Consider the following 11,138-nt stretch of genomic DNA (forward strand, 5'->3'; position numbering starts at 1 on the left):
AAGTTAGCTCTAGAAGCTGAAAAGAAAAAGGTTAAACAGATGCCTGTGAATTCCTTATTCAGTTACATCTTGCTTTCTCCTTTGGGCGCCTGGGTGGCTCAGTCAGTTAAGTGTCATAGTTCGTGAGTTCGAGCCCCGCGTCAGGCTCTTCTGCTGTCAGCTTGGAGCCTGCTTTGGATCCTCTGTCCCCCTCTCTCTCTGCCCCTCCCCTGCTCATTCTCTTTTTCTCTCTCTCAAATAAAATAAATAAATAAATAAATAAATAAATAAATAAAAAAGAAGCCAAACCAATTTAGAATATCAAATCACAATAAGCCACAACTTTAAAAAGCTGAAAAAAGACCACAAACATGACAAAATTCAGGAAAAATTACAGAAAATTATAACAAATTGCCTCGTTCAGTTTTTTAATGTTCCTTCTTACTTTTGTATGTTCTTTTATTCTATTTTATACTATCATTTTCAGTATAATATGAGGGAAATTAATCTAGTCCGGAAGGTCAGGGCCAGAGAACGTTTCCCTCAGGAAGTGGCATGAAGGTCAGAGTCAGAGTTATGGAGGCAAATCGTGCCTGGGGCAGCAGCAAGAGCTGAGGGAGGGCACGGGCTGTGGCTCCTGGCAAGGCATTGGGAACTGATCCTCAGGAAGCCTGAGATCAAAATGGTTTACGTAGCTCCAGAGGACTGGAGGATAAGCAACTACACAGGAGGTGATGATTTGGGGCACCTGGGTGGCTCAGTTGGTCAAGCATCCGACTTTGACTCAGGTCATGATCTCACGGTTCATGAATTCGAGCCCTGGACTGGGCTCTGTGTTGATGACTCAGAGCCTGCAGCCTGCTTTGGACTCTGTGTCTCCCTCTCTTTCTGCCCCTCCCCAGTTCACACTCTGTTTCTCTTTCTCTCTCAAAAAAATAAATGAACTTATAAAAACAAATAAATAAAGAGGAGGTGATGAAAGTGCAGAGAAATGTCTCCAGGAAGCACTAGCATTGCCTCTGTCTGAACAAAGAGGAAGTTCGAGTGGTTGGCCTTTTAAAAAAATTATTTTTTAAAAATGTTTATTTATTTATTTTGAGACAGAACACGAGCAGGGGAGGGGCAGAGGGAGAGAGAATCCCACTCAGGCTCCCCGAGCTTCAGTGGGGAGCCTGAGGTGGGGCTGGATCCCATGAGTGGAAATCCAGAGGCAGATGCCCCGCCAGCTGAGCCACCCAGATGCCCCGAGTGCCGGCCTTTTAAAAAATCAGTTGTGGGGCGCCTGGGTGGCTCAGTCGGTTAAGCCTCCGGCTTCGGCTCAGGTCAGATCTCACGTTCGTGGGTTCGAGCCCCACGTCGGGCTCTGTGCTGACTGCTAGCTCAGAGCCTGGAGCCTGCTTCCAGTTCTGTGTCTCCCTCTCTCTGACCCTCCCCCTCTCATACTCTGTCTCTCTCTGTATCAAAAATAAATAAAACATTAAAAAAAAATTAAAAAAAAAAAAAAGAATTCATAGGGGCGCCTGGATGGCTCAGTTGGTTAAACGTCTGACTTCAGCTCAGGTCATGATCTCATAGTTCGTGGGTTCAAGCCCCGTGTCGGGCTCTGTGCTGACAGCTCAGAACCTGGACCCTGCTTTGGATTCTGTGTCGCCTCTCTCTCTGCCCCTCCCCCGCGTGCTCTCTGTCTCTCAAAAATAAACATTAAAAGTTCATAGTCCCACCGTCTATGACACTGCATTTTGATATTAATATCATGACAATTATTTACTTTTTGACTGTAATCGCCTGTACTCTTTGCCCATCTTTTCACATCCAACCAGAATCCTACTGCTCTAGCATGTCCCTTGAAATATTAAAATTTCATGTTTTCATCCAATCTAAGGTCATTATCAACTTCAGAAACCCAACAGGACCCATTTGTTTCTCCAGTAAAATTAGCATATTTTTATGTTTTTTCCCATCTCCTCCCTCTTACCTTTTACGTAGAACAATCTACAATTGAGGGACAAGCATGTGAATCTAATTATTATTTTATTTTTGTAGTAAATGTATTTTCTTTCGGTCGGTAGCATTTGTATTACTTTATACCCATCATCAACACGATTACTTAGTACTAGGTTTGTGTGGAAGAGGAGCTACTGCTTACAAGTTTCTTACACAGTTTCCCCATTGATCAATGTTTCCCTTTGATTCTTTCATGTTGTAGATTGCCAAGAACACTTCTTTTGTTTCCCAGATAGACTATGTGGGTAATATTTTTATTAAACATAATATATTATTATATTATGCTTTAGCATTTGAGTATCAGTTTGGGTAAATGAGAAGTTTTTGCTACTGTAAGTGACCTAATTTTCCTGCCTCCCAAATGTTCTTGAAATGAAGAACACCATCCTAATGTTTTCCAGTTTTTCTCTTTTTTCCCTCTTCTGAACACAGAGAGTCCTCCCAATCCACAGGTGTGGATCTCTGTCAGTTTAGGGAAGAGTTTTTTTCCCTTGTTTCCTAAAATACTGTTTCCATATATCCTGCCTGCTAATATTTAAGGCTTTATTATTAGAGCCGTATCAGGTTCACTGCAACAGTAAGAGGGAGGCATGGAAATTCCCCATGCGCGCCACCCGCAACATGCACAGCCCCCTGCTGATCAGCACCCCCACCAGAGGTGCACTTGTTAACCGATGAACTAGTATGTCAGATCATTCCCCCCAAGGTCCAGAGTTTGCCTTAGGTTCACCCTTGGTGTGGTACGCTCTCTGGGCTGCCTACTGATATTTTCATTCTGTCAGTTAGCAGTGCTCTGGATTTCCATTGTGTAATCTCTCCATCGCCTGTGTTCTCCCTGGTCACTTGCCTTGCTCGGTACTGTTTGTATTCTAGGTGGTTTTGTGTACGCCCGCTCTTGGCATCAGTGGTAGTTCCCTTGGGTGTGGGCGGCCCTCTTCCCTGTTCTCGCGTAATTCTGAGCTAATGTGGAGATCCGTCTTCTTAACTCCTGTCCTGGGTGCTGTCAGCGGCTGCTTATCTTTCACCTCATTCCAGAGTCCATGTTTTTCCTTATTCCCTGACAAATCCTGCTTCTGTTTGTTGGAATAAATCTTCCAGAGCTCACTCTTTATCATTTACATGCAGGGCTCCTTTCCTTTTTTTGAACAGACCTCATATTATCATTTTCTCTTTACTTAATTAGAGGCAGTTCATCTATTCTTTGACCCTCAAACAAGCAGGGGATCACTCACCTGTCCCCCCTTCCCTCTTTACCAGGACTTTGCCTATTCCCCACCCTGAAGTTAGTCCCGGACAACAGGAGGCTGTGCATTTATCAGTCGGTCTGCAGTGGCCTGCAGGGCGACGGGCTGTAATAGACGTCCTCGCTGGGGTTTTTCCAAGGGTCTTTATGATTACTGAAAACCCCACTCAGGAGTCCTCTCCCTTGGTGGAAGGAGGGGTATCTTTGCCACTTCATCAGCTGGGAAAGCCTAAGGAGAGTAACAGCCCAGGGGCGGGAGAGGGGGTGACATAGGTTTGCATCTCTGCGTGGGGGTGAGCCAAGCACTTTGGGGAAAACCCTGCACACAGACTCCCTCCGTCTGGTGATGGCCCAGGCCCAGGCCTTCCGGGCCTCCTCCTGCCAGTGGTGTTTGCCTGCATGGTGGTCTCAGCTCTCTGCCAGGCTGCCTTTACCGCTGGAGGGATCATGAACTTCCTTATTCCAGTTGAGTTAGAAAGTAAGAGGATCAAGGACAGTGAAGCCACATGGTTTAGGGAGTTTTCTGTGGCCTTAAATCCAGTGGATGTTTCCCTTCTTCCTCTGCCCCGGCCAGGCCCTCAGTGCCTCTTCTTCAGAATGTGTTTTAAATACACTCCCCTCACCTCCTGCTCTCCTGTCCCTCTGAGATGGGCCAAGGACCAATGCCGTTACTTTGGTTCAAATTCTGGTGCTGTTCACTAACTTCATCACAGGTAAAATGTTTAATCCTCTCATTTTTGTTCCTATTCATTTTGTCTGTTCGGGGTAGAAAGTACAGCAAAGCAAATGTTCTCTGTGCGGTAAACTGCAGAAAACACCCCTTCCCACTTCTCCATCTCTGCCTTGGTCTGTTCCACTTAGTGGCCTCCAGGGATGCAAGTCACACTGGGAAGGACCAGCTACTCTTTCCTCAAATGTTTCTGCCTAAAAATAGGTTTGTCAGAAACTTGATAACTGAGTAAAACTCTGGCTCAGGACAGTGTGGGGCCCAGAAGTGTTAACTCAGCACCGGCAGCCATATTCCAGGAAAGAGCGCAGAACTGAAAAGTGTGAGCATCTAGCTGATTCTGCTGAGAAAAGCAGAAATACATGTGGGGGAAGGCAGCATGGCCACTCTGCTTCCTAGAGGCCAGCGTGCTAACAAGCAGGAGCGAAACTCGGATGGCATCAGGTGCCGATAAATAGTGCTGGGCGCGCCCCTTCAGAGCCATGTCCCAGGTGCACTGCATTTAACCCTCCACCGCAGGGATCAGAGCTTCAGATAAGGAACAGGTGGCGTGCTGGCGGAAGGTCACTGCAGCAGTGTAAGGGGGCGTGTGTGAGTGAGGGCGGCTAGGAAGACGGGATGATGGTTTCACAAGGCCAAGGACATCCCCGTGGGCAGGCATACCCAGGTCTCCTCATCTGGCAGCAGGATGGCAATGGGTGAGAGAGGGAGAAACCAGAAGGAGAAACTTGGATAGGCCCCTGGCCCATCTGTGGACTGGAGAGACGTGGCAAGTGACGTGCACTCAGGCCACAGAACAATGGACACCTGTAGGATGGCTCACTGAGACCAGAGCTCCTGACTGGGAGGGCGTGTGTGTGGAAGGCCACAGATTCTCCCTCTCAACATCGCCAGCCTTACAAAAAACGAGATCAAGTATGAATGAAAAAGTAAGCCACCGACCGAATGCTAGGAGGCACCCAGCCTGGTCCCTGCAACACTTGGGCAGAGTCCCGGGAGTCCTGTGAAAGGGCTGCTTGCACGTGCGCACCCGGGCCCACGTTACACCCAGGAACGGGCTCCGGGGCAGACCTGCTCAGGCCCGGTCTCTATAGCAGCTCCCCATCCATCCCCTTCCAACGCCAAGAACTGCCATGGGACCCACACTGCTTCCTGCCGCCTCTCCAGACCCCTACTCACCCCTCCGTTGTGCAAAAGCCCTGCTCCTCAGAGGCTCTTCTTGCCTGATCATGCCTCCTGTCCCCTCCTGACAGCTGTCACTGGCCTTTAGGTCACTCCTGTTGTTCACTGAGCACAGTGGCTCCTAGTTCACACTACCTTCTCCAACATCTGTCAGTTTCTTCATCACATGGACCTTGACTTTACCTGTGATGACTCTACCTCTCAATTTCGAAAACATCTCTCTCTGGCTCAAACACACCTCTCACCACACCCCATATTGGAGTCCTACCTCGTTGAGACCTTCTAATGTTAACTGCCCTGAGGTCACCTGTCTTCACTTCCCTTTGTCCCCAGATCAAGCCTCTTACCCCACAGCCCATCAGGACAGTTTCTGTCACGCATCTCATCTTAACCAGCTTCCTCTCTCCCTTCTGTGTGCTCCTCTGTAGAGCCCCAGCTCAGCACCAGTGGCGTCACCCTAGCTGCTGAACACAGAGGATGGGAAAGTGTGTATGCATGCAGACCCCCCCCCCCCCCCCCCCCCCCCCCCCCCCAGCACATCTGAGGGCCTGGATTCCTACTCTACACGGACTCATGGCTTAACCCTGCCCGTCCACTCTGCTGTTTCTTTTCATATTTTTTTTAAAATTTTTAAATGTTTATTTATTTTTGAGAGAGAGAGACAGAGCACAAACAGGGTAGGGGCAGAGAGAGAGGGAGTCACAGAATCCGAAGAAGGCGTCAGGCTCTGAGCTGTTAGCAGAGCCCAACATTGGGCTCGAACTCACAACCTACGAGATCATGACCTGAGCTGAAGTCTGAGCTGCCCAGGTGCCCCCACCAACTTGCTTTGCCTGCCGCGATGAAGGACTACTTCGTACCTGCTGAGAACATCACCCATAACCAGCTGATCAATCTCCCTTCATGTCACCAAGAAGAAAGTCAAATTCCGTCATCCCACCACTAATTTAGCCTTCTCATTCTCTACTCTTGCCCCTTCTTCTCCTTGAGCCCTGTGATGCCTCAGGACTGTCCCACCTCCTACTGGACGGACTATGGGAGCAGCGCCTCTCTACCTGGATTGTTCCCATCACACTCGTGTTCCTTCCATCTCCGGCCATGAACGCTCCGCCTGAGCCCGCAGCCCTCTCCAGCTATCGGGCCATTTCTCCACAGCCCTTCACCACCCAATTCTCCACAGTCCTCCTCCCAACTCTGGTCTGCCTTCCATTCCCCTCCCACCCCTGCCTGAAGGTGCTCCCACCAAAGTCATCAAAAACCTCCTGCTACCAAATCCAGTGGGCAGTTCTGTCCCTAATTTTACTAAAACTCTCATGAGCCCTTGGCAGAGTTCACTTTCTTACAGCAGCTTCCTCTCAACTCCCTGCCTCTTCAGTCTGTCCTGCGCCTCCTCCTGAGCCCCGAGGCCTGGGCTTGCTCAGGGCCTCGTCCTGGGCCCTCTTCTTTTTTTCTCTTCATCTGACAAACTGCCATGCCATCTTTAGGCAGAGGACGCACAAATTTACTTCTCAAGATGCCCAGAATGATCTTGATTCTGTCCCCTGCAAAGCCTTCTCCGCCCCCCACCCAGGCTTTCCTTCCATCCACAACTTGCACAGCTTTAAGACACAAACTTAAAAGTCGTCCTTGAATCTTCGTTTCCCTCCCCTCACTCCACTCACAGTCCATCAGAGGGCCTGTCAAGGTCACCAACACTTCTCTGGAAGGCATCCACTTCTGCCCACCCCCTCTCCCACCGCCATCACCCACGTGAGCTGCTGTGGCAACCTCCTGTCCCCGCCTCCCTCTCCTGTCCCCTTCCAGGCCACACTGCACACACTTGTGAGGCCCTGTACCATCTGGCTCGTCTCCCTCTCCTGTGTCCACTCCCTTTGCTTCCTGTAGCCTAATCACACCGGCCTTTTATCATTTCTAGACTCTGCTCTGGTAAATTAAAGATGACTGCAGATTCTGTGCTTAGCCCTCTGCTGCCCCAATTGAGAAGCAGAGTTTAATCCCCCCGCCCTTGATGTGGGAGAAGTTGCCAAGATTCTTCCTCAGAACCTTAACATGCTACTCCCTGGAATACCTAGAATACCCTTCCCATGCTCCTTCCTGGTGCTTCCTTCTCATCCTGCAGCTTAACTGCTCTTCATGGAGGGCTCTCCCAGACCATCCCGGTGAAAAGTAGAAAACACCAAGGTGAGACCTGTATCAGTCTTTTATTTCCTTCTCAGCATTGACATATGTGAAACAAGTAAACAAGGATCGTAATTAAACTGATGACTTATCTTCCTCTCTAGAGCAAGCGTTGGCACACTCCTGCCCTCAGGCTGGACACCTCCTTTCATAAAGTTAGTTTTATTAGAACTTTCTACATATTGTTCATTGCTAATTCTGAAATGAAAGTATCAGCTGAGCAGATACTACAAAGACAATACAGCTCACGAAGCCTGTAATATGTGTCATTTTAGCCCTTTCACCCTGTGGAACACGAGAGCTATGGCTCTCATTCCTAGATCTCCAGTACCTCGTACAGAGTATTTGTTGAAAAAAAACCCCAAAACTGAACAGCTTTGAGGCTCGGCTATAAGCCCTTCAGCTATAAGTCAGGGCTCTACCAGGGCTGGGTCCCTTCCCTTCTGATGTCCCCATTGTAAAGGGTCCCAGATGACAGCTTTGGAGGCGACACGCCAGGACGTAGTCCCAATCCAAGGTCAATCCAAGGAGACCAGGCCATTTCTCTCACCCCTTCCACTTAGGTTCGTGAGAGGGCAGGATGTTGGTTAGGACCCCGTCCTGCCTGTCAGGGGTATATGGCTTCTGCCAATACCCAGGCAAGGATATGACCATTTTCATGGGGAAAAAAGGGTCCCCTGCTTCTCTGTCCTCCCGAGTGAGCATGGGCTGGACTAGACCCTGGAGAGCAGCCATGGAGTGTGGGGAGAAATGTTCCCCTGGGTCAGAAGCTCCTCCCCAATATGAAGGTGGCTCCGGTGACAGGCTAGGCCCCGCACATGCCACATCCTGCTTCAACTGCACGTGGGGGTTTCGGGGAGGCGTGAGCTCGTGTGCGGGCACAGACTCTACATTCATATGTCTGGGGGCTCCCGTGCCGCGTGTGTGCAAACGTAGAGAGGCAGAGGCGGGCTCTGAGAAGGCGCCAGGTCCCTGAGATGAGCTGCAGAGTTCTGCCCCAGAAGTTGAGTTGCAGGGGCGTGGGGGTGGGGCTGGGCTGGGGGCTCTGCTCAAATATACTGCATATACTTCTTTTAATGTTATCATCTGTCAGGCCCTGCCCAGAAGAAAAAGCTTTCCCTGCTCCTGCCTCCCTTTTCTAGTACCAAGGTCCTTATCTCCTGTGCCGTGGGTCCACGGAGGGCTGCCTCCAGCGAGGGAAGACCTTACGGGCTGTAAGAGAGCCAGGTTCCACCAGTTCTAAATCCTGGATGGCTTCTAGCAGCTGCTCCCGTGCAGTTCCAATAAAGGAATTCTCCAGAAAGGCAGGCAGGCCTCCCACACCATCCCGCAGGGTGTACAGGGGCACACGCACCAGGCCTAGCACCTGTGAAAGGAAGGAGACAGGGGACCATGAGACAGGTAGCTCAACCTAGACAGATCTTTCCAGATGAGAGGTCTCACCTCTTATCAGTGCAGCAGAACCAAGCCTGAGAATTTACACCTTATACCTCATGGGCCCACCTCTCTACAAAAGACCCAAGTCATGCCATTCAGCTTCATAAATGCTAATCCTTCCTACATCGTTAAACTTTTGGTGGCTCTTGCCTCCAGGATGCATGCTTGGACCTACACAAGTAGTTCTCAAAAATACACCAGGCCAGCCATTTCAGCACCATTTAGGAACTCTTGAAAAAAGGCAAATCTCAGGTCCTTTTCTCTCTCCCCCAGATGATTCTGATACCTGCCCAATGATTCTGAGAACCATCTCCATACATAATCTATCCCCCTACTCTCCTAGCCTAACGACAAAGGTTTCCCCACAAAGTATCAGGCCACATCTCCTACCCAAGAAAATCATGGGTCTAGGGTGCAAGGCTTGGCCAAATCTTTGGGGAGAAGAGAGTCTTGGGTAGGTGGGTTCCGGAAAAACACAACAGAGGCCAGTGAAAGGGGGAGACTGCGTTAGCTGTGGCCAGTCAACTAGATGAAAGAAGCCCAAGACCCCAGCTACTCCAGGAAAGCGGGGCAGCGGCTTTCGGGGGGCAGGGAGGCCACGGGCCTGGGGTTCCTGGACCGCCCCACCTCCAGTCCGTGGTCCTTGGCGCGCGGGCCGCCCATCTCAACCGCAATCAGCTGCTCCAGCGTCAGGCGCTTGGCGTAAAAGTGGGCCACGACCTGCGGCCCGGCGTGCGAGCTGCGGTAGTCGGCGCGCTCCACCCGGAAGTCGGCCACGGCGTCGCCCAGCTCCTCGACCAGCTCGCGGTTCAGCCCGGCCTCCAGACTGGTGTCCTGTAAGTTGACGAAGCCGCCGGGGAAGCCGAGGCGCCCGTCAAAGCGCATCTGCATCTGCGGGAGAGGGAAGCGGGTTGCCCGGGAGCCCGGCCGGCGTCCCCGGGGCAGGGAACGGGGCGGGGCGCGCCTCCTCTCACCAGGACCGCGTAACGGAGCGGGATGCGGCCGAAAAGCAGCCCTGGGTCCGGCGCGTAGAGCAGCGCGTGGCACGCGTGCCGCCAGCCAGGCCCCAGCGCCAGGGCCTCTTCCAGCGCCAGCTTGCGGACGCCGGCCATGGCCCGACGCCGTCCCCGCCGCAGTCCCGAGGGCCCACGTGGGTGGGCGGGCCGGCTGCCGCCAGTGGGGGGCGGGGCTTGCAGGGCCTGGGGGCAGGTGTCCGCGGCGTCAGGGTTGAGCCCCGGGAGGGGCGGGGCGAAGACGTGATCGGCGTCCCGGGCGCCGAGCTGGTGCGGAAGTGACGCTTCTGTCACAGAGCCGGGCCTCGAGGCTGGAGGCGGCACGGGGCTCTGAGGGAACTGTATATGGTTGGTTTGGTGGCACTCGGAGGCCGGAACTGGGGTCGGAGCTACGAAGGACTAAGACTGATTTAGCTTTAGACACTTGGCCTGTCATTGGACAGTTGGGATGGAGAGGAGCGATGGGTGTAACAGCTGCCCTGCGTAGTGGAACTGGAGGGGACTCAGTGGAAGGTGGAACGTTGGGGGAGAGTTGTGCGAGGGCGAGGTCAAAGTTTATGGCCTGGGTGGATGGTGGCGTCATTTTTTGAGATGGGGATCGTAGGACAGGGGTGGTCAGTAAGTGTAGTTCAGACAGAAATTGGGAGTGGCGATAGGCAGCGGATAGGACAAGTAGGATAGGATAGGACTGATGTGATTTTCAGGGGAAGGATTAAGTGAGGAAAGAGCTGTGGGTGAAACCCTGTGGGCGCAGGAAGGGTCAGAGGCAGAAGTGGATAAGGCATTGGGGCTTTACCCAGACACACTCAGACCCTTGAGCTGTGAAGGAAGGAACAGCCCATCCCCAGGGCAGGGCGCTACTCTGGGCCGGGTGTTGAGGAACTGGAATTCAGGATCCCTCACCCCAGGCCACGCCTTCCCCACCCCTCTCAGGCCCTGTGCAGATAGACAGCCTCTGCAAGAGTCCATGTTTAGTACACAAAGGAAGGGAGAAGGCAGCTCCTTGAGAGGTCAGAGGCTTAAAGTCAGAGCCTATAAGTGACAACACACGCCCAGACACAGGCTTGTGACCCTAGCAAATCATTTAACTCTCTCAGATCCCTAGTTGCTCATCTGCTAAGTGAGGATGATATGAAACTTTTGGGGATAGTGCAGTGCTTAAAGCACTAAGAAAGTTGTTAGACCCTAAAATGCCAACTATTGTTTCCACTCGCCCACCTCCCTTGTGGTAACCCTAGGAATGTAACTCGATCAACCTGTTTCTTGGGATTCTGTTAACCCCACCTGGAGAAGGCCAAGTTGACAGGTGAAAGTCCTCCAGCTGCTGCCCGGCGGTGTCTTACAGTATAATTAGCCACCACCACATGCTGTAAGA

General features: G+C 51.6%; 1 protein-coding gene across 1 annotated transcript; it reads right to left on the reverse strand.

Annotated features, from left to right (window-relative positions):
• Nucleotides 1-7,317: 7,317 nt before the first annotated feature.
• NUDT16 (nudix hydrolase 16) lies at nucleotides 7,318-9,994 on the reverse strand. Its single transcript, XM_029940298.1, has 3 exons — nucleotides 9,725-9,994; nucleotides 9,378-9,641; nucleotides 7,318-8,679 (listed from the first exon to the last, which is right to left on the reverse strand). The coding sequence occupies exons 1-3, from the start codon at nucleotides 9,860-9,862 to the stop codon at nucleotides 8,467-8,469; spliced, it is 615 nt and encodes a 204-aa protein (XP_029796158.1). The 5' UTR covers nucleotides 9,863-9,994; the 3' UTR covers nucleotides 7,318-8,466.
• Nucleotides 9,995-11,138: the final 1,144 nt, after the last annotated feature.

The sequence above is a fragment of the Suricata suricatta genome, chromosome 5, assembly GCF_006229205.1.
Source record: "Suricata suricatta isolate VVHF042 chromosome 5, meerkat_22Aug2017_6uvM2_HiC, whole genome shotgun sequence".
NCBI classification, from domain to species: Eukaryota; Metazoa; Chordata; class Mammalia; order Carnivora; family Herpestidae; genus Suricata; species Suricata suricatta.